Here is a 24,520-nt window from a genome sequence, read left to right as displayed (position 1 = left end):
GAGCACTTTGCGAATTAGCTCTTGCTTTTGTTCATTTCAATCAGATTTTCTGACAAATAAGCATTCGAAATCAAATAAAGCCAAATTGGTTTCTTATAATCTTAAATATCATTCTCCTATTTTTTTTTACACCAGTCATTATGACGTATTTATGACGTGAACAAGCCAAAATATATATTATTAAAAGATGATGAATGTTTTGGCGATTTTTTTCAGCTATGGAAAAATTCTTTAGGGCATTTGATAAGTTACAGGATTTCCTTGAAGCAAAAAATGTTTATTGCCATCAAAATATGCGCAAAATGTTCTATTTCTGTAATTTTATTTACAGTCCAAAAATTAACAATGGCTTCAAGATGCTTCCTGAGCAATTTTCCCAAGCACCACAATTACTTGTACAAATATCATTAAGTGAAAATAAATGTTAATGTCCTGGACATTTGTCAGTAATTACTTAGATATTTATATTAATTGTTAGCAGGTATCAAATAGCATAAATATTTTGTGAACCACATGCGGTTTTTCCGCAAAGTCTCAGTAGAGTTTTGGGGTTTTCCGAATTGGCAAACTCTTTTGGATTAATTTGACTTTGTATCAGGGGGACGAGAGATTGTCAATGAATAAACACAGTGAGATGAATTCTCGTCATATTTTTTTCATACACAAGTTTAATGGGAATTGGGCGCTAATTAAATGGAAGACATCTTCCACAAATAAACACACAAATGGGTAGCTCAAACATTTCTTCTATCGAGACTTTTGTTGGGGCGAGCGAAAATGAGAAGTTCTTTCTTACCACGACTGATACTTTACGGATACACAGATATTGCATCCATTGCAAAATCCATTTGATGCACTTTATTGTTATATTGTTATTATTTAATTTATTTTTCTCAAACTAATAAGGTTTGTTCCTTTTACAATATTCATAAATAAGGAAAAAAAAATAATGCCCAACGCAGAATCACTTTTGTTTAGTAAACATGTTTTTGACATTTCAATGAGAGTGAGTAATGCCCAGTTCACAATAACTTTTGTTTGTAAACATGTTTTCAAAATTTTCTATGAGAGAGAATGAGATGACTAGATCTAGATCTCACTCACTCTCATTGAAATGTCAAAAACATGTTTACTAAACAAAAGTTATTGTGCGTTGGGTATAATGCCCAACGCACAATGACTTTTGTTTGTAAACATATTTTCGAAATTTTCTATGAGAAAGAGTAAGGTGACTAGATCTACATTTCATTCACTCTCATAGGAAATTTTGAAAACATGTTTACAAACAAAAGTTATTGTGCACTGAACATAAGATCTAGATCTAGTCATCTCGCTCACTCTTATAGAAAATTTTGAAAACATGTTTACAAAAGGTATTGTACGTTGGGCATATATGAATACAAACTAAGAAAAATAAACAAAAGAAAATGCAAGTGATTAGTTTATTATGACCAGCTCACAATAACTTTTGTTTGTAAACATGTTTTCAAAATTTTCTATAGGAGTAAATGAAGTGACTAGATCTACATCTCACTCACTCTCATTGAAATGTCAAAAAAATGCTTACAAACAAAAGTTATTGTGCGTTGGGCATTAAGCTGAGACTGGATGTATCATACTAATCTATCAACAGGCAATATGTGTACGTAAAGCCGAACGTATCATTTTTGATTAAAAAAAAATATATATTCTTTTAATAATAAAAAAGTAGCATTAAAAGCTCTTCTCACCAGCGCACAATAAAATATTGTTTTGTAAATATATTTCTGACATTTCAATGAGAGTGAGTGAGATCTAGATCTAGTCTTCTTGCTCACTTTCATGGGAAACTTTGAAAACATATTTACAAACGTATTTTTTACAAACATATTTTATTGTGCGTTGAGCATTATGATTTGACTAGCTTAGGTTATGTTAAAAAAGGGATTGTAAAACGTCCTAGGCTTTGCGAAGTGCTCAAACTCGTAACTTAGATGCTATACCTCAAAAATACTTACACGTCATTTAAAATTTTCGGGTTTACTGATTTGAACTGATTCATAAATCGCTCAAAAGATTGCTCAGAATAGTTTTAAGAGTAATAAAATTTATTTTCAGACAAAAATTATTTATCGATTCATAACCGGTTCATTCTAAATCGATTTAAAAATCACTCAAAATATTGTCCAAAATACCTTAGGAAAGGAGTAATATTATTGAATTTCGGATAAAAATTATTTACTGGTTATGAATCTGTTAATTACTGGTTTGGTATCGATTTTAAACCGGTTCACTTTTATCGGAAATTCCAAGACCTTTCCAACGAAGAGAGATCCTCTATAGAGCCTTTTTAACATTTGACATTGAAAAACCGTTATTATGCATGATCCAACGGGATTTTCGGACAAGAACGCAATGTCTACCTGGGTGACTTACGAAACATATCCAAAAATGAAAATAATCGCACGATGCGTTTTCGAGAAATACAAAAAAAAAACATGATTTGGAGGGGAAGAGGAGGGGTCCTGTGAAAATGAGTGATATGCTAATGTTAAAATCCCAAAAGTCAACTAAGTCCAGACTCAATTTATGGGGGCTTCCCCGAAGGTCTCAAGTTTCTATCTCGAAACGTTTTGAACGCTAGGCGTAGTGACGGTCGGAGGGGCAGATGGACAAACAGGGTTACATAAAAAAAACTCGGAACTTCGGATTTCCAAAATTGCACCAAAATGCGAGCCCTTGCACGGTAAAGTCAGGAAATATCAAAATCGTGGGATTAAATTCATGGCTGCAATCTATGATGATTAACTAACGGATGGAGCATTTTAATTCAAATATGGTATATTTTTCTTAAATTCTTTATAATTTTTAAGTCTTAGATCCCACAAAAATAAATATAACACGAAATAGTAGGCACATGTACAGAGAATATATTTTTATTGAATTTAAAATGTTACTGGTGTTACAAATCGAAAATTTGTCAGAAAAATTCAAAAAATTGCGAATTTTACGTTTTTTTCATATAGGTTTTAGGAACTGTTATCCTCGTACAATCATTATAAATTTTGAGCCAATAACATAACATTAGATACTCTTTCATTTGGTAAAAGTTTTAAAATGATTACATTTGGTGTTATACTAAAACTAAAAAATCACTTAAGAAAAAACATACCATACTTTTGTACGGAAAATGTATGAGAATACTCCGCCCTGGCTGCAATATATAATCAAAAAATTAAATGTGAATTTTTCAAACCTATTTTATTAATAAGAAAAGGCTTTCAGGCTTCGCACATACTTTCTTTGAATCTGACTTTTTTTTCTGAGAATGTGAGACTTAAAACTAATTATTATATTGCCAAAGATAGGGCAGATCCATTAAAGGAATACGGATAAAAATGTGAAGTACTCGAAGCCAGAGTGTGTCCGAAGCCGAAATCCTTCCTCTACGCATAAACAGTTTGCTTTTCTACGATCATGCGAGTAAATTTCCAGGACTGACAATTAAGTAAAGAATAGATACTTAATTTTAGGAGTTACTAAATTGCCCTTTTTCCAGGTTTTTGAAAAATACTTAAGGCCTTGCCTTGACAGATTTTCTCAAATTCTAACGATTGAAAGGTTTAAATGACATTTCTTAGTTCACAAAACCAAACGATATTTTCAAATAATAAAATTTATGTGGAATTTTACTTTTATATAGTACCTGTATCTCACCAAGCTTCGCGATAATTCCCTAGACACACTTACGACTTAATCCAAGAGACGGTTTAACGTAATTATAATCAAAGTAATGATTTGACTAAATTCCCATCAGTTTCTCACTAAGACGGGTCTCGGATTAAGTCGTAAGTGTGTTTAGCTAGGTCATTACACGTGGCACTTTGAATTTAATCTTTGTTTGAATTTAAGAGACTCTAGGGTAAAGTGATATAAGTTGGACATAGTGTTACAAGTTAGACAATTCGCCGGTACAAGTTGGACATGGCTTTTTTCTTGATAAATACAGTACAAAATTTGTTTTTAAGCACAAGGAACCAAATTATAAAATTAAATCATTAAAAATATACAAATAAAAATGAAGTACTAAATTTATCAAGAAAAAAAGCCCTGTCCAAATTGTACCATTGTCCAACTTGTACCACTTTACCCTACTGTATACTGACAAACCTGCAAATGCCGTTTTAACTAGCGGTGATTAGCCAAACTTTGAATATTCTGAAAAGTTGCTAGGGACAGGTATTATACACAGAAAAAATATTTTGTAAAAATGTTCGTAAATGTTTGTGAATTCCTATGGGGGAGTTACGAAATGCTCGTGAATCGTATAACCCACAAACATGTTCGTAAAAGTTTGTACTTTTTTCCCAAACATTGTTCGTAACATGATCACTTGACGAGCATTTTTTGTACTTTTACAAATATTTGTTCGTAAACACACAAAAAATGTTCGTAAAATTTTGTCATTTGTTCGTAAATGTTTGTTATCCTGTCGAACATTTTACGAACATTTACGAACAAATTACAAAATTTTACGAACATTTTTTGTGTGTTTACGAACATTTACGAGCAAATGTTTGTAAAAGTACAAAAAAATGTTCGTCAAATCATCATGTTACGAACAGTGTTTGTGAAAAAAGTACAAACTTTTACGAACTTGTTTGTGGGTTATAGGAAACACGAGCATTTCGTAACTCCCCCATAGGAATTCACAAACATTTACGAACATTTTTACAAAATATTTTTTTCTGTGTACTACCTATTTAGTATACATAAAATGAATAACAGAAATAGTACTAGACATTTAGCAAAAGAATCACAATAATTGTGAGCTTACAGAGGCTTATCAGGGGTTTTGCATTAGTGTGTGAACACACCCGCCGACGCTACTGGTCACACAAACCTGAAGGCAATATTCGCGGTGACTTCGTCGACAGGCAGGCAGTTTAGTCAAGTGTGGAGAGGCTCAGCGGTGAGTCTCATCAGAGAGAAAAGCTGGGTGAGCCAGCAAATAGCCAGAGATAATACATAATACTGTCGAATAAATCGGGTGGTTTTGGTCAGGAAGCCTTTCAGTGAAATTAATTTAAAAAAAAAAGAAGAGAATATTGCATGCTTTCTGGTGACGACGTAGAAAATTCTTTAGTGGATACAGTGGTTCTACGGAAGTGATTGTTAAGCAGCAGATGGTTAAAAGATTTGACATTGATTTATTAGTGCAAGGATTTAGTTCTCATCAGTGGTTGTCTTTTTTATATGCAAAAAAACGCAAAATTGTGCAAAAGGTTTTTAGAGTGAATTGAAAGGAGTTGTGCATGTGTATAAATAGTACGTATTTTAGGGTGACTGATGAGAGTTAATCTCTAAGAAAATTGTGATTCATTTTCATGTCATTGTCGCAGTAGTAAAGAACAAATGACTAGTGAATTGTTAATTGATTTTCCCAGTCTGTCTCACACACTTCTACCTCTCTTGGTGTTCACATAATGCTCACCACAAACATTGTGTAAATAGATATCAATGAGAAATGCCACAATGAGAGGTATTAAGCTCAGTTTATCAGCTTAAATACCGAAAATATATATATATGTAATTATATATATAAGAGCGCAAATTAGTGCTCTGTGTGTGGTGAAGCGGAAATTTTAAAGAGTCTTCTAAAGAACGACACAGTGTGTAGTAACTCGTTAATAAATTCTTTTGAAGCTAAAGAGTTGTAAAGGAAAAAGAAAAAAAAAAAAGAAATTGTAACTCGGTGGATCATTTACCTTATTTATATTTTTGCGATTGCCCAAGAGCAAGATGCAAAAGAGAGGATATGTTGAAAAAGAAAAAGAATATAAATATATACAGAAAAAAAAGACACGCAAAAAAAAGCAAATATGTTGACGACGAATGTCTATCAGAAGCAGACGAAGTCATACAAATTGAATTTAAATTTATTCAAAATACCCACGGTGGATGGAGGCAAAAAGAATTTAACGAGTCTGCTCATATGATAACCAGATTCTGACGTAATTGAATAAACATGATATCATATTTTATATATAAGAGCACATGTTAGAATACTGGAATTCGTTTTTTTTCTACTGCCTTCACAATTCAGCATTTGTGTCTTGTGTTTGTTCTTTCGGATTTTTCGCTCTTTTTTTTTACATGTGTCAGAAGGAATTTAGTGTATGAGGGGGAGGTGCCAAGAAGGAAAAAAAATGTAAATTCTCTGTTGATTTCTGATATGTAACGTGTCTGTGATGTTGCTTATATCAATGCTAGATTTAATGGTACATAAGAAAATCTGGCAACATCAATATGAGTTTTATGTGAGGTCGTTAATATTAGAAATTTAATCTAACGCCTTGAAAATTAAAGCAAATGTGAAATTCATTGGAACACTTGATGATTCTATTCTTCATTTTCTTATTAATTTTCTCAGAATCTATTCAAAGTATTTGATGATAAAATTTATTAAATTGTTGATGAGGACTCTCCAAAGTTTCTCTTATAAATGAGTGGAAATTTAACTATATACATACATAGGGTTTGAAAGTTACTTGACAATTTCCTTATAGGGGAAAGTACTCTCCCTTCGAACGTTCATGCCTTCGTATAATGTGAATTTTCTTTTATTTAAAAAAAAACTTTAAAATAATATTGCTACTTTAAAAACAGAAGATCCATTAGCACTTCAGAGTTTTTAAAAAATCCAGTAGTGTAAATACAGGGTGAATAATTGTACTGGAATTTTTCTAAATGCTTTATTTTTATATTTCAATAAGAAATTTAATAATGTGAACGAGAAAAAGTGTGTAAATATTCAAAAATTAGGTATTTATTTAAAATCAGTTGGGATTGTTTATACAGTACAATTCCAACAGTGACAACGCGTAAAGAAATTAAATACTATTGAGAAAATATGTAAGATTCCAGTGTAAATGTGAGAACTATTAAATCATTCTTGTCAAGTAAAAAACTTGAGACAAATTTTAACAAATGAACTAGTATCTACAACGACTAATAACTCAGATAATTGCAGAAATTAGAGTAAGATTAAACGCTTTGACTGTCGGGCTCGTACTGTATTTAATATGAATGAAATTGCATAGGGTAAATGCCCTAATTCAAAACCATTTCCAGACGCTTTAACTTTGACAGAAGGTTCAACACATTAAGTTCAAATTTTTTGTGAATAGAATTACATAAATTTGCTCCTTGACTCTTCTAGAATGTTACTGTTTAGTGAAAATTCTTTAGATATAATTTGAAAACTTCTTAAATACAAGAAAAATACGCGAGCGTAAAATGCTTCTATTGGAAGCAAATTAATCCAAATGGAGACAAGGGAAAGTTTCTAATTGGAGACAAACAGTGTAAGTGAAACCGCGACGAAAGGCTTCCAAAACTTTATTAATTTGCTCTTGAGTTCAGGATTTGTTCTTATTCCTGGTCTTTTCTCCTTTCCCATCTAAAACAATAAGAAAATCTCTCCAAAAAATCATATTTCCGGATTTCCTATTGAAGCATTCTCAAGCATTTCAGAAAAACTCTTTTTGTTCACGAAATAGGTAATTATTTCATTTGAAAACTTCACGTACCGTTAACAATAAAGATTTGCACCTAATTTAACTAAAATTATCCAGAAATAATGTTAAACAAAACGAATAAACAACAGTCACTTCGTTGTGTTTTTTATTGGAAAACACGGTCGATCAATTAACTAAATTAACTAAATAATGAAACTGAGGTATAGAAAATATATAAATATAGCAATTTAGTACTGTATTTATCTTGAAAACAATAACGTTTCCATTTGGAGTAGCGAAAAATTTCCATTTAGAGCAGGTTTTGAATTAGCTTAATTTACCCTAGCATAATTCAGAAGCTGCTCCATAAAGGAATTAAAAATTGAGTACTGTGTTTTCTAAGGAAAAATCATGTATTCTGTGAATAATCCCCATTTAAAGTAGGTTCTAAATTAGGCTATTCAACCTTAACTTTGGCATGGATGATGGCTTCAAGTCGGCCAATCACTCACGCGTTGTACGAACGTCAGGCTCCAGGACGAAGAGTTGTCTTCAGCTAAACTTTATCCTGACATTTTTTTAGTTCTGATTTTGGATTAAAATGCCCCATATCGAGAAATAAATCGTTTTGCATCCGGTGACTGTAGAGGCCATTCTGTTCTCGAAATGAGCAAACATTTAGTAAATTTTATTTGGTGAGCGATTTCTGCGTAACTTTGGTGCTGAATCTTGTTGGAACATCCATTCTTGCTGAAATTTTTGCTTGTTTCTGGCTTCAGAGGTACTTCTGGGATAATACTTCAATACACTTTGTCATTTATTTTGACCGCACAGTTTAAAAAAAAATCTAATAGAAAACGGTAATCTGCCGTCATGTAAGTCTAAGAAATTAAGAACAGTGGTGCTTGACTTCCAGTGGTAATTAATAATAATGATAGTGGCACAACGTTCCATAGGAACTTAGGCCTTCCCGCAAGGGGGGTTCGGAACATTCATTATTATTTTTTTCTTATGCAGGGATGGGGTTGTCAGTCCCATGCCCCGTGGAATCAAGTGCAGTGAAGCTCACTGGATGCAATTCGAACACCTTTAACGCTAGAAAAATTCCTGGTGACTTAAAGGGGATTCGGATCCGGGACACTTGCATGATAGAGCGAGTGCTCTATCACTTGATCCATTGAGTACCCTAAGCATTGACCATTCTAATACTTAAATAGTAGACACGATCACTTTGAACATTCACGAATTTCTCTATTGAAAAATGGGTAAAAAAATGTGTAAGGAATTTTATCTTGTAAATAGCATTGGTTCGAGTTCGTTTACACCATTATTGGAGTCGCACTGTATTTTAAAATGAAAACTCTTAAGTCCTGCAAATCTGTTGGACATAAAACGTTTAAGTGGCTAAAATACTTTGAATTCCATAAAAGTATATAATCTATTGTCTTTCATTTTCGATCAATGAAGGTTCGCTAAACTTCCTAAAATAATTCAAAAGCAAAAGGTTTTGTTAAAGAATGTCTTTAAATTCACAGACTAATAGATAGGTGAAGGTTATTGATAACATCAGAAAACCCCCAACAAATTAATATTCTACCATCGTGAAATATTTTCTAGCAAATAATATGTTATGAAATTCTTTGATAAAGATTTTTCCATGTTTTTCTTTTTTTCTCACCCATTTACTTATTGTATTGTGGTGTAGTAAAAGAGATTAAAAAACTACGTGCTTGCTGTAGAGAAAATTGCAGGCAGGTGGATTGAAAATATAGCCAGATAATGCACAAGTGATGGCAATTAAAGCTTACAATTGCAAATATTTTATTCTCAATTGAGAACGGAAAAGTGAAGTATAATGTACAATAAATTCTAGCGAGTGAGATTTCTACGAGGGGGAAATAGCATGGCCAAGATAAATATTTAAATGTTGAATGCCCGTCAAATCATTGCTCTACCTGCCGATTTTACTCTGAGGTTTTTTGAATTTTAACGGTATATTCTAGTACATTCAGAGAAAATCTGCAGATTCTCGGCAGAATTTCTCCCTAGAAAATCTGCATAACCTCCATTACTTCACAAAAATATTGTTGATTTATGAAGAAACTGTAGAAGTTATAAAGAAAATTGTATGCTCTGCTTAACAAGCATTACCGAGTACACATTTTAGATAAGTAAAAAAACTGCGAGCAAAAATACTAATTTCTTAAAAATCACCAATCGAATGATACAAAAACACGAAATTTTGGTCGACACTCTGTTTAAAGTTTTCACTTCACTTTTCTCTACTTGTAACACGGCGTCGCAGAATTCTTTATTTTATATAAACACCGTGATATCACTAAGAATAACTCTATAGAATTTCGCAAACTTCAGTGAAAAATTTTTCCATCTCTTCTGACACATCTTGTCTGGAAAGTCTGGAATGTAGAAAAAATCTACAGAATATCTACAGAAATTCATCAGAGATTCGTCATAAATCTGCCGAAATATTCTGACGAATTTTGTCCCAAGCCCAAATAAAATTCGTAAGAATATCTACAGAATTTATCTGCAGATATTCTGTAGAGGTGTAGATTTTCTCTACAGAAATCTTAAAGATATCTGCAGATATTATTTGACGGGTGAGGCTTTCTAGAAGTGGTGTTGTATCACAACAAAAGAAAATTTCCAATTGGAATACAATTGTCACATAAATTTTGTATTTATGAGGAAAATTGAAAAGATATTCTTTAATATACTAAATGCTATTGACACACAAGTAGCAAATTGATGGATTGTGGTAAAATATGACAGTGAAAAAAAAATGAGATCTGCCTCATTCTCTTTCACCACAGGAAATCCACAAGAAACTCATTTTGCTTATTTCTCTGGGTGTTCTTATATGAAAGGAAAGAAAAAAAACCCAAGAAGAAGGATGGAGAAAATACGATAAAAGATGGGGAAAAATTACTTCATTTTATCTTTTGTGTGACTTCCTGCCTTTTTATTTATCACCAAGCTTTTATTTGTTGCAACAAAAAGCAATTTATTAAATAATAATTCAATTTACGATGCCGAGAGAATTGGTAATTTGAAAATTGACTGCGCTGGTCATCACAGAGAATGTCAAGATGGACAGCTCAAGAGAGGTCAGAGGAAGGAAATAACTAACTGTAGAGTATCAAAATAATTGGTACATATGGTTATCAAATTCTCCTTCCTTCCTTTTATAGCAAGAAAGAAAATATTTTTAAAGGATTTTTTTATAATATTTTTTAATAGATTTTTTAAAATAATATTTCCTGTCCAATTTCAATTTTCAATGGGAAATCACTATATAATAACATGAAACGAAATTTAGCGGATTTGTCTAATTTGAAATTTATCGAATAAAAACATTCTAAAGTTCTTATACGGGAAATTTAAACGAGTTAATTCATAATTGCGCATTTATTGGATTTAGGGGAAGACTTTCAGATTTCGCACACACTCTGACTTTGAACACTTCATAGTTCCTCCATATTCTTTTTACTGCTCGAACTCAAAGAGAGAGCAGTTATAATCAACTTTTTTTTCAAGTTCTCACTTTTCTGTAGCTTAAACGGTAAGAGCTATCGACTTCCAGTCTTCGATGACCCCCAATAAAAAAACAAAATCTCTCGACGTTTGTTTTTCCCACTCCCCGTCCCCTTCTAACCCCTCCAAAAACCACGTTTTTAAGATTATACAGAAAAAATTAAAATTGTTCGCAAATGTTTGTGAATTTCTACTGGGGACTTACTAAATGCTCGTTAATCGTATAATCAACTTAAAAGTTCGTAACTATTTGTGCTTTTTCACAAATATTTCCTATTTTCATTTTTTTCATTTATTCGTAATGTTTTATCAGACAATAAAACATGTACGAACAATGTTTGTAAAAGAACTAAAACTTCTAAGTGCTCATGTTACTAACAATGTTTGTATAAAGTACAAAGTTTTGCAAACTTTTTTGTAGGTTATACGATTTACGAACATTTTGTAAGTCACGGGGATTCTCAAATAATTTATAAACAATTTTACAAAACATTTTTTTGCGTATCTATTAATTATATTGCCACTAGATCAGATTCAAGAACATGGCAAAAGTTGCCAGAGCATGTGCGAAGCCTGAAAGCCATCCCCTACTAGCGATTTTTTCGGGAATGCATTATTAATATACTAGGGCACTCAATGGGTAAAGTGGTAGACCACTCGGTCTAAGATGCAAGTATCCCGGCGTCCCGGGTTTGGATCGTCTTTAGGCCGCCAGGAATTTTTCTGGCGTTAAAGGTGTTTGAATTGCATCCAGTGAGCTTCACTGCACTTGATTCCACGGGGAATGGGACTGATAACACCATCCCTGTAGGGTCGAATGAACACCTCTTCGACAGGGAACCGCTATTGACACTTTTGTCAAAATGATAAAATTTATTTAATGTATCTAATAAAATTTAAGTAATAGGGTAAAGGCTCATAATTTGGTCCAGTCTGCTTATAAGCATCGATGTTCCAAGTTTGAAGTGCGATATTTTCAATACTAATTAACTTTTTTTGTTACTCTCTTTTCAGAAGGGTTTTTTAGAAACTTGGCAAGGGTTTCTTGTCTTTGTTTTTACTAAAATTAGTCTTAATACGTTTAAAAATGAATTTATATGTAGAAGTGAATTTGACTCTTATTTTGAATAACTTGTTTATTAGTTTGGACAACTTGGCTGTAAATTTGGACATATAATCCGCCTTAAGAGGATGCGAGAAACTGGAACAAAATGTGAGAAACTGGACAAAATTATGAGCCTTTCCCCTATGTCGTTTTTTTTCATTAATCTCCGTTTTGCGGTAAAGATAAATGTTCAAATTTCGTATTCCAAATGGTACAGAGGAGGGTGTCAATAGGTCTTGACACGAGTTTTGAAAGTGTCAATAGGTGTTCCTTTCACCCTATAAGAAAAAATAATAATTGATGTTCCGAACTCCCCTTTCGGGAAGGCCTAATTTCGTCTGTGGAACGTTGTGCCAACATCATTATTATCAATATACTATTTTAAAGCGTGCTATCAATTTTCATATCTTTATATAGTTTACTTTTCCACTCTAAACAACTTGAATTGCAAGTTTGCGTTCTTACTATCGAACTTTTTGTATTAACTTGTAAAGAATATGTGCATCATGTAAACTTTAATTACATCCTCAGATGAAAATAATTGTGAGAGTTTACATTTAAAATTATTTTAATATTGTGGTGGTTTTGCCGATAGTTTTTGAACTTTGGAAGTTCAGACAAGTTTAAGGACTTTAAAATTAATTTTTAATACAACCTTGTTGCATATCTATAATAATCAGGAGTTCAAACTATTCTCTCATCGTTTCTCTTTGTTTTTTTTTTTTAAAGTCAACCTACAAAAGAATGGTTACCAATACTTTGATTTACAATTTAAAAGTCACATCAATTTTTAACCGCCTCCTCGCAGCTTCCAAAACGTAATATAAAATGTGAATAATTTAATTCAATTAGTATACTTCTACGAATTGTAGCTGAAGCATACAATTTGCGAGAAGGCAATAAAATGACAAATATTTACGCAAACACCCAAATATAGAATGACTAATTCACTGACAATGTATTGTGCATTATAAATACAACTTTATATACATACACGGAATTTCCTATAATGTTGTACAAATAGATCTCGTATCGCCGAAATTGAAACACGGTGGAATTCCAATTGAGCACTAAGAACTTCTGGGGTATATATCTAAAATAATCATTTTCCCTGCGAGTCAAGAATCACAAGATGCTGGCACGAAGAAAAGAAATTGAGCGAGATATGAAGTGAGAATGGAGATCTGACATGAATTGAGGATGGGAATAATCAACAAGTTTCCTTGTGAAGGGAAAAATATTTCACTCACGTTTTGAGACATCTTTTTTTTGCCCCCCTATTAAATTCTTTCTTGCTGTTTTGATGGCAAAAAGTGCAGATATTAAAAGAAATGGAGTATAAAGAGTGTTCTCTAGTGGATGTTAAAATACGCTATATTTGTATTTTTACAGAATTCTTTACAATTAAATAATAGATAATATAGTAATTAAGGGAAAGTTTGATCATTATTTTTTAGAAGAGTTTTTAGAACAACAAGAGAGGAGAAACTTCGTAGAGTTTCTATTAAAGAAAATCTCAGTATTTTTTTTATGAATTTAAAACAGGAACAAAATCTGATTCATCACTCAATTCTCAGACGATTCTTAATGGTTAAATCAGAACTTATAATCTGATTCGAAATTTCCAACAAAAATATTTTTTTATTAAGTTAAGTGTGCTAATCCGGGCGCTTCGCTATCTGGATCGTTTATGACTAATCCACTTAAAATAATATTTTTATTTTTATTTTCGTAATATAGTCACTACAGCAACATAAAATATAACTATTCAAGTTTGAGAAAAAGCAAAAATAATATTTTTATCCATTAAATAAGTGAGTGTAATCGACCCATTTCAATCTTGTGCCAGCTGGGTTCTTCACTAAAAATTTTCTAGCAGTGATATTGTCGCTAATGACTGCTGGTTTATTGAAAACATATATTGTTTTTTCCTTGTGATAAAAGTATTTTAAATTCAAAGTTTTAATTAAAAGTGAATTACCGAAAAGACGACCCAGTTAGTGCATGCTGACTTATTTCAGTATTATCATTATTTTATAAATTTTCTTTAATATTTTTGATAATTTATTTTATATTATGTGTCTGAATGAAATAGTGAATAATTCTATGGATTTAGAAAAAGTAAAAAAGAATTTTATCAGTCCAAAAACAAGCGTTTAAGTAGCATTCTTCGGAAAACGAACCAGTTACCCCACCTTACTATAAATATCAAATTTCCTTAAGTAGGCTTTTAATTTTAAAACTAAAAAAAAGATCTTCCCGACTAATAAATTCTTACTATAATAATGACTTAATTTTAAGGAGTGGTAGAGGGACCAAGTACAGTACGATCCCATAGAGTCAACTCCTAAAAACTTTAAACGCCGTGAAAAAAATCTATAAAATTCCAGGTTTAATGTCAAACTTTTAAACTAATTTTGTTAAGTAAGAACTTGAGAATATTTTTAACGAGTGAAATAGTAAGTATAACAAATGTTAACTTGGAATATTGCAGATATACAAGAATCAAATGTGTTGACTCTATCGGAGTAGTACTGTACTTAAAAAATGTGTAAAAGTCAGACTATCGTCAGCGCTTTGTGGCGATTAGCGAAACTGATATGACATGACTCAGTCCTGATACAAAGTACTTAACTAAGGCATTCGTTAAAGTCCTTAATTAAGTAGTTCATATTAAGGACGAGAAAAGTGTTTTCTGTAAGTTATTAATAAAGAATTTCCGGCAAAAAAACTTTTAAGTTCAGGGACTGATATTATTTATTGTGAGATGAATTAGAAATAATAACAGAAAATAAAAACTACTTTAATTTTGAGTAAGGTAAAATGCCCTCCAGTCGACCGGTTCCTCGACTCGACCGGTGGTCAATATTTGAATGTTTTAATGATGAATTTCTATAAAATTGTCTTTGAGTCGTATTTATTTATGGAATAATTGACTTATTAATGTTAGATCATTCGCTAAATATTAGTGCAAATATAAATAAATTGAATAAATAACTCTACCGGTCGAATTGAGAAACCGGTCGACTTGAGGGCACTTTACCTTATTTTATCAAAAATCTCAACTTGTTTACTGACGTGGTTTTGAAGATATTACGCAAGAAAATTTATACTAAAATTGTCTCATATTTTCCAGAACCAATATCAGTCTTTTGTAAAATTTTAATCAATCTGGCACTGTGTTTGAAATTATACAACCAGTTAAGGACTTCTGTTTACTTTTTTTCTTGTAAGTTGTTATATCGATGCTAAGTCAGCGACGGACAAGCTGCGAGTTCATACGAGGAAATGAATAATAAATTCAATTCAATTCAATTGACAATTTGAAAGAGATTAAAATTACATTTCATGTCATTTACTGTTAACATTGGCAGTGAAAAAAAGTCAACGACGTCCACTGCCGACTTAGTGTATTCATCAACCTCCTGAGACAAAAACCAAAAGGAGGTTTTAAGGTTCATATTTGGAAGGCTTGGAGTAGTAATGCCTCACAATTTTATATCTTTGATTTATAAAAATACCTTAAAATATGTAGGGACATCAACTCGTCATTATATTCGAATATTTTTATATAATTAATAATTTGGTCGCCACCTAGTGGCATTTTTAAAAAGTTTAAATGATCCATAAACTCAATATTATTATTATCATTAAAAAATCGTTTTTATTAGTAATCGGATTTGATAAATACAACTCAATAGATATTGTATATTGCATTTATCAAACTGATATCGTTTTTATTTACGAAAATTGATGTAATAATATTTTAAATAACTTGTAATTTAACTTCATTTGCGTTCTGGTGGCATTTTTGCTATAGAGGGTAACTTTTTTTTGTTGGGGTGAAGTTTATTTTTAAAAAGTATTCACGCATGTTTAGCATATATAAAATGTTGGGGGGGTGGCAAAAGGCGCCTAGAAAGGAGGAGAGGTGTGTGAGATAGAAATAAAAAAAAAATGTGTAGGGAGTGATAAAGTCAATTTTAGAGAGTGTCAAGATGAATTTGACCCAATTTTGAGCCTTACGACTTTCACACCACACAATTAAATTTCACGCAGGGCAAAATATCCATGAAAATTCTATTTTAGGAAAAAAGTTAAAGGGAGAAAAGAGAAAATATACACGCATTTTACTGTGAGGTTTGTGAATAGAGCTAGGAAGCCCCTGTTAGTAGACGAGTTGGGGACACAGAAGAAGAGAGACTGAAGTGTTGAGAAGTTCCTCAAGAAGTGCTTTTGCCACATGAATGTGTGGTAGATTGTTAGTGAAAATAAGAAGAAAAGTGAGTGAAAAATTTTGCTTTTGAAGAACGAGAAGACGTTCTATACTTAACATTATTATTTGACTCCATAAGATGTGTTGAGTGACAATTTGACGACAATGCGGTATGAATGATGTTCACATATAGCAGTGATAAGAAATCCACCACGAACAATTGGTTTTCGTCTCTGAGGCGCCAACCGAAGAATTCTAGCAATGCTAAGGATCCCAAAGATGCCAAGAAAATCCAAAAGAGCTGTATAGATTTGACAGCTCATCAGAAAAATGAAAGTGCCTCACCACAATCCACAGACTTCCAACAAGTTACGAGATCTGTGACAGAATCCAGGGATGTCATTGTGGATCGAAGGGCCAATGGTAGAGGTGAGAGGACGGAGGAGAGAAAAGTGGTGAAAGTGACCACGAGGACTGTGATAAAGCAGCGTGTTGACTTCAATAATTGGAGTCGAGATAGACGTGGACTTGTCTTTGATGACAATGGTAGAGTGCTGAATTTGGCCAGACGCCTGATTGACAATGATGAAAATCTCCAGTACATCGATGATGCCGATGGCAAAGGGAATTCAAAGGTAGAGATAGCTGCTATGCGGGTGGGAAAAGCTCTATATAGGAACTTTTTAATGGAATTAATTATTTTTTTCTTTCTATTTTGAATAATAATTAGAAGAAAAAAATTATTGTCTCTCGAGAATTCTTTTTGCTTGTTTACAAAGTCAATGGGGACAGTGCGTTAGAGTTGATAGAGTGCGTATTTAAAGATGTAGGATAAAGTTTCTAATTTACGTTCAGCAATAAATTATTCTTTATTGGAGTTTTTACGCTGCAGTTTTTATATTGTTCTAAGGAGATACGATTTAAACGATAGTATAGTAGCGATAGGCCGAATTTGGATCGTACTAAAAAGTCGTAGGATGAGACAAACAATTTATTAAGTAAATCTAGACTTGGAACACAAATTCTAGCTTATTCCCTCAACTACGGGTATATTTTTTTCATTTATTAAATCAATCTACTAAATCAAGGTGCTTAATTCCTTTCGTGATAATAATAAAGAATAGGATAATTAAGCTTGGTGACCTTAAGGGAATTCGAATACCGAACACTTGTATCATAGAGCAAGTACTTTGCAAATTGATGTATTGAGATTGGCTTGCCCTTACCTTTCAAATTATTGCTAATTAGATACTCCTATCACAACAGAATTTTTTGTAAAAATAATCAGCTAAAATTAACTAAATCAGTAAAAATCGGCTAAAATCTATAAAAGAAAAGGTCATTTTTGCATTATTATGATCAATGACATGAAATGACATTTTTCTTACAAATATTTCTATTTTTATAACACAATAGCCGTACTCACTATGGCGTTGTTATCTCGTAATCTCCGTAATCTGTTATCTTGTTATAATTTTTCATTTATAAAATACATTACGAGAACATAACGAGATAACGATATTACAAGATAACAGCGCCATAGGAGTACGGCTAATGTTTGTCCGGGTAATCATCTTCCAGATGGACCCCTATAATAAAAAAAAACAATGTCTAGATTATTAAAGGTTTTGAAGAGAAATAAAGAAGCTTGCAATGTTTAATTAAGAAAAACGGTAACAGCCAAAATCCCGAATGGTTAAAATCCTGAAAGGGTCAAAATCACATGGAGTATATAATGAAATAATTTCCCAAAACATTGAGTGTTTCTCTGCGTTTTTCGAAAGCGTGGGTCCAGTCGCGGGAGTAGGTATGATCAAGTGAATAGCAAAGGGAAAGGTGGGGCATGAAGGTACCATTGCTCAAGCACACGATATTAGAAAAAAAATAGAAAAAAGGATAAAAACAAAAATAATTCAATAACATTAAGATTGGTAAAAAACAAACGAGCAGTAAAAAATTCAAAATGGGCCAGCAAAAAATTAAAAATGAGCAGTATGGTAAAGTGATACAAGTTGAACATGGTTTTTTTCTTGATAAATTTAGTAGGGGAGACCGGGGAGGTTTGGGACACTTTCATGTTTTGACTTTGAGACAGTATTCCAAAAAATCACGATAGCGTATCATAATTTTATGCGGTCTATAGGATACTTATCGGTATTGACTTTATAAAAAGTACTCGATAGAACTTGGAAAACAACTGAGTTTTCTTGGAGAAGATAAAACATTTAACTTGACGCTTTGTCCCAAACCTCCCCGATATGGGGCAATATGGAACGCATTTTTTCTCGCTTAATTTGCATTATTGGAGCACGTTAATTAATTTTAAATTTCTGATAAAAATAAAAATGTTTCGTCTTTTATTTCATACATAGAAATTATTATCAATTTTATTTGTACAGTAGAGTCTTTTATTGTCAATCAATTATTTGAAGTATTTTCTTCTTATTTTCCATCTACTTTTCTTTGCTTTTTTTAAATATTGCAATCATGATCATCAAATTCCTCAGGCGAGTAGATAATCTTAACACTTTTAGTTTTGAACTCATTGGCGGAATTCTGTTTGATTTTACGACAACTGCATGGTACCTGTTTTTTCCTTATTTCTTTGAATTAGCTCTCCTCTTGCCTTTTCTGGAGAACTTGTAAAAACTGTAGAGGATATTGTTCGAGAAATTTTCGAGAAAATAGTTTTTAACGAGATTGGGCAGAGATCGAATATCCTCTGAGAAGGAATTATTAATTCTCAAGACATTGATGATTAAATTGTCCCTGTAGTTAGAGAAATCTGCTCCACTACTGGTAAACTTTGCAGAAGTGGGAGATTTTCAGTAGAAACTGGGCATTACTCTTCATTCTGACAATAAAAAATTGCATGCCACCTACAATCTTGTAGAAAATCAACGTCTAATTCATCCTCATTCAGGTGTCCCAAGCATCCCCGCGTGTAGTTTTGGTATTTAAAACCTTTATATAAAAAAACAAGAGCGTATAATCTCTGAAACTTTTATAAAAAATATGTTCCCAGATTACACTGCTACCTAATGAGATAAAAAAGTTTTGATTAATATATCGCTGATATAAAATACAAAGAGGAAAACTGAAACGTCAAAATATACGATTTTTATCAATTTTTAAAAAAGTGTTCATAGAATTAAAACAATAAAACTGAGGATATCCATTCTTTTAGTCAAGATACATCTAAATATTGCCTACGATTGAGTAGTGGTTAAATCCCATTTATTCAAAAAAAAAAAAAATAATAATAATGAAAAAATCGCCTTGTCCCATACTACCCCTGCCCAAACCTCCCCGGTCTCCCCAACTGCATTTTATTTATATATTTTTAATGCTTTAGTTTTATAATTTGGTTCCTTGTGCTTAAAAATAAATGTTGTACTGTATTTACCAAGAAAACAGCCATGTCCAACTTGTACCGGCGAATTGTCCAACTTGTCTATGTCCAACTCATATCACTTTACCCTAAAATATCTAATTATGGTCAGTAAAAAAACCTAAATCTTTATACAAAAATGGGTCTAATTTATATATTTGGCATCTAAAATTGTTGCAGATACAACAAAAACCCTCTATTATCCCTTTGCCAAAGCTTGGACGATAATATCACTGTTTCAATTTTTTTTGTTACTGCTCAATTTTAACTTTTTACTGCTCATTTATACAATGTCATAAAGATTTAGCTCACTTTAAGGACATTTTCACTGAGGAAGCCTTTACTACTGTCTTGAAATATTTTTTGTTGGATCTTATGAGCTTTCCAAAAAGTCCAAAATCATTTAATTTGGATTAAAAGTCGATCTGTGGTGACTAATTTTAAAAGCAATGTACAAAATCTAATAGCACTGGCACATCTTTTCAATTGTGTAAAATTCAATCGTTTGAAATTTCACCTCTTACTTTTTCAAACTAAAATAAGATATGTTTATCTCTTTCCCTCAAATGAAATTTGAAATTGAAATTGAAATTGAAAATGAAATTTCAATTTCAATTTTCATTTGACAGAAAAAGATAAACATATCTTATTTTAGTTTGAAAGAGTAAGAGGTGAAATTTCAATCGATTGAATTTTATTCAATTGAAAAGGTATGCCAGCGCCATAATATTTGAAATATTCAAAATAGGTTTTTAAGAGAACTTTGGAGAAATTTTTAATCAAGTTTTGTCAAAGAAGGTTGCAAAGTCATCTTTGGAAGAGCTTTTAGGCTATCTCTAGTTAGAGCTTTTCACATCAGACACCAAAATAATTTGTGAGTCGTAAGGAGCATTTTCCATTCCATTTTTGATTAACTGCACAATCACAATGTTTGTGGTTCCTCGAAATCATTTTGTGGCATAGCTATAAGTTATATAGACAGGACGGACAGAAGTAATGCTGTAAATAAATGAAATATGCAAAAATTAAAGAAATCCTTTTAGAGTAATTTTCAAAATGACCCAAAATGCATGATTTTGAAAGATTTAATAGGGGTTGAGTGGAGAAAGAAAAACAGAAGCTCCTGAAGATAGGAGGAAGTGGGGCACTTTTGAATGTGGGGAAGCTTTGAAATTGGGATTTTCTCCTTTTTAACACTAAACATACTGACCGTTTTTGGTCGTTTTTCGATCAAATGACAAACCGCGGTAGTGTAGGTTACTCAACAAATTTGTCTTGGAAGAGAGCAAAAAATTAAAATTTAAGCACTGAAAAATATATTACATGCATATTTTAAGAAATTCATAAAGTTTGATAGTGAAATTGTACCGTTTTAATATGTATTAATTTTAAACCGGTCAATTTGACCGGGTCATGGAAGCTTCGAATTAAGCCATATCATAAAGTAATTTAGCTCCTCAATCTGTTTGTACAGCTAAACTATATCGTGATAAGGCTGAATTTAAAAATAGGTAAAAAATCCCAATTTCAAAATTGTTCCAAATTGAAAGTTTCCCCACTTTCCCCTAATGTAAAATTATAGGGATGGGAGTTATTAAAAACCACATGTTGATATTTCTTACCGTTGGACTTCTGGTAACAAATTGAAAAATATGTGGATTTTCGAGTGATTTAAAAATGAAAAAAAAATTTCTTTTATTATTCTTTAAACGCCTGATTAAATTTCCTTTGCTTGACCTCCTTGTAAATTTATAAGAATCTATTAATAATCCATCACTTGTAAATGTTTGATTTTAATTTTAAATAAATCGATTTATGCGTTAAAAGAAAGTGCTCTAGTAAATTCAATTTAGTTATACACAGAAAAAAATATTTTGTAAAATTGTTAAATATTTGTAAAATGATCATATGACGAACATTTTTTGTACTTTTACAAACATTTGTTCGTAAATGTTCGTAAACACACAAAAAAATCGTAAAATTTTGTCATTTGTTCGTATTTGTTCGTAAATTTCTGCCAGACAAACAAAAATTTACGAACAAATACGAAGAAATGACAAAATTTTACGATTTTTTTGTGTGTTTACGAATATTTACGAACAAATGTTTGTAAAAGTACAAAAAATGTTCGTCAAATGATCATTTTACGAACAATGTTTGTGAAAAAAGTAGAAACTTTTACGAACTTGTTTGTGGGTTATACGATTCACGAGCATTTCGTAAGTCCTCCATAGGATTTCACAAACACTTACGAACAATTTTACAAAATATTTTTTTCTAGACTTTTAATTTATCTAGAAAAATAATTGGTTGTTGAACAGTACAACTCTATGTGGCAGGACGTGATATCAATTGAATTAAATTTACATAAATATAGGCGCTGAATATAAGAAATTATTCAATGGTGGTAGAACAAAAAAAAAGAAAAGAAAAGTGGGGTAGAGAGAAAAGGTATAGCAAATTTATGGTTTCCTCTAACATTTCTTTTTCTTCTCTTGATTTTTGCTTCTCGGTACGCTCTTTGGCCAATATCCAGCAAATTAAGGATGAATTGTGCGAGGTGGTGTCAGAGATGGAGTCCCTTGACTCCCAAGAAGACTGCAAATATTCCAATAAGGACAAACAAATGTCCATTGGACGGAAGAAATTCAACATGGATCCAAAGAAGGGGATTGAGTATCTGCGGGAGAATCACCTGATACGGATGGATCCACAAGATGTTGCGTACTTATTGTACAAAGGGGAGGGATTAAATAAGACAGCAATTGGTAATTAACAGACTTCTTATATGAGATTTTATTTGCTTGATGATTTTCAGCTATGGGTATTTATTAATATTATGTGGAGAAAATTGTCTGGTAATTAATTTTTCAATTATTGCTTTGAAAAATTGATTTTCAGATTTAACACGATCGTTTATTTCAAGGGTATTTTCATAAATTGAAATACACATGGATATTGAGTGAGAAATTTATTGCGTAAAGGTATTTTTTTTAGTATAATTTGTATCATATTAGTTTTTCTTTTTTCTTTATTTATTATTTTTTTTTATTTTGTGAAGTATTTAAAGCAGAAATCTAGTCAGAAAATTAATATAAAATTTATCAGATTAACTAGGAGGATGAAAGTTTTTTTTTTTATTTTTAACTAAAAATGATCAACGAATTTATGTTCAGGTCCTTAGTAGAAACTCGACATATAAAAACAATTTATTCTGTTTGCATTACATTCTCATTAGCTTTTTAATTCTCTTTTTTTGAAATGACTTTTTTTTTAAAAAATTATTGTAAAACCCTTGAATTAAAACTGATCGAGGCTGCTTATTACTGTTTAAATAACTAAGGGAAGTGGAGCAGCTTTGAATTGATCTATAATTGAAATACGATTTTTTCTCCTATTTTTAAATGGAACTAAGCCTTATGCCCAACGCACAATAACTTTTGTTTAGTAAACATGTTTTTGACATTTCTATGAGAGTGAGTGAGATGTCAATCTAGTCATCTCGCTCACTCTTATAAAAAGTTTTGAAAACATGTTTACAAACAAAAGTTATTGTAAGCTGGACATTATCATAACGTAATTCGACATTTGTTTTTGGTGCTAAATTATATCATGATAAGATCCAGTTATCAAAATTCTCAAACTTGTATTTTTTAAATGTTTTGCACATTGTCCATTCTTTAACATTCAAGTTGAATTGAGCCAAATTGAATTTATTGTGACATACAAAAAAAGAAGAAGAGTGCATAGTGATTATATAAATAGTTTATGAAAGAAATAGATGTGAATTTAGATTTCATGGAATTTTCCTGATCTAAAGGCTTTTCGAAACCATTGAAAAGTCACATTTGTGCAGTAAAAATTAAATTTAATCAGTAATGCCTATCGGTATATCTTTTGGAACAGAAAAATTTAATGAAATCAAAATTCATATCTATTTATTTCTCAATCATATTGCATATTGCCCACTCTTTCGTACTCAAATTGAATTAAACTAAATTGAATTTGTTGTCACGTACAAAAGATGAAAAAGTGGATTAGACGTGCAAAAATTTTATAGGAGAAAGAAATGTGAATTTTGATTTCATAAAATTTTCTTGATCTATAAAATAAATCAGTCAATCAATCAATATATTAGAAGGTGTTCTAAAGCTATAAAAAGTCATATTTATGTTCAGTAAAAATCAAATTTAACCGATAATGCCGATAATGCCTTCAATTCACCTTTTAGATCAGGAAAATTTCATGAAATCAAAATTCACTACCTTTTCTTTCTCAGACTTTTTACATAGTCTATCTCACTCTTTCGCTTTAAAATTGAATTGAGCTAAATTGAATTTATTGCAGTGTTCAAAAGAAGAATAAAAGTGCAAAAAAGCGGGATAGACATATGCAAAACTTGTATGAGAAAAGACTTGTGAATTTTGACCTATCTAAAATTTGCTGGTTCTAAAAGTTGTGCCAGAGTCATAAAGAGATAAATTTGGTTAGTAATGGCTCCGGCACAACATTTAGATCAGGAAAATGTCATGAAGTCGAAATTCGGATCCCTTTCTTTCTCACATATTTTGCATATGTCTATCTCATTCACTTGCATTCTTCTTCTTTTAAACATCAGTCCAAATTCAATTTATCTCAATCGAATTTAGTATGCGAAAGAATGAAATAGTCATATGCAAAACGTGTGAGAATGAAAGGGATTCGAATTTCGACTTCATGTAATTTTCATTCTGTTTTCTTTTCAAATATATTTT

General features: G+C 31.5%; 1 protein-coding gene across 4 annotated transcripts in view; it reads left to right on the top strand.

Annotated features, from left to right (window-relative positions):
- LOC129805672 (cytohesin-1) overlaps nucleotides 1-24,520 on the top strand; it is a 50,500-nt gene that overhangs the window by 4,500 nt on the left and 21,480 nt on the right. Inside the window, exons 1-3 of one of the 4 annotated variants that reach the window (XM_055853718.1) lie at nucleotides 4,913-5,307; nucleotides 16,249-17,010; nucleotides 22,303-22,534. In XM_055853718.1, coding sequence (XP_055709693.1) covers nucleotides 16,552-17,010; nucleotides 22,303-22,534 — 691 coding nt within the window. In that variant the 5' untranslated portion in view covers nucleotides 4,913-5,307; nucleotides 16,249-16,551. Of the gene's footprint in view, nucleotides 1-4,912; nucleotides 5,308-16,218; nucleotides 17,011-22,302; nucleotides 22,535-24,520 lie in introns of those variants that run through there. The other 3 variants (XM_055853719.1, XM_055853721.1, XM_055853720.1) reach the window with 3 other exon arrangements.

Source organism: Phlebotomus papatasi, chromosome 3 (assembly GCF_024763615.1).
Source record: "Phlebotomus papatasi isolate M1 chromosome 3, Ppap_2.1, whole genome shotgun sequence".
NCBI classification, from domain to species: Eukaryota; Metazoa; Arthropoda; class Insecta; order Diptera; family Psychodidae; genus Phlebotomus; species Phlebotomus papatasi.
The sequence above is the reverse complement of the archived record's forward strand: the minus strand, read 5'-3'. Positions and strand labels throughout refer to the sequence as shown.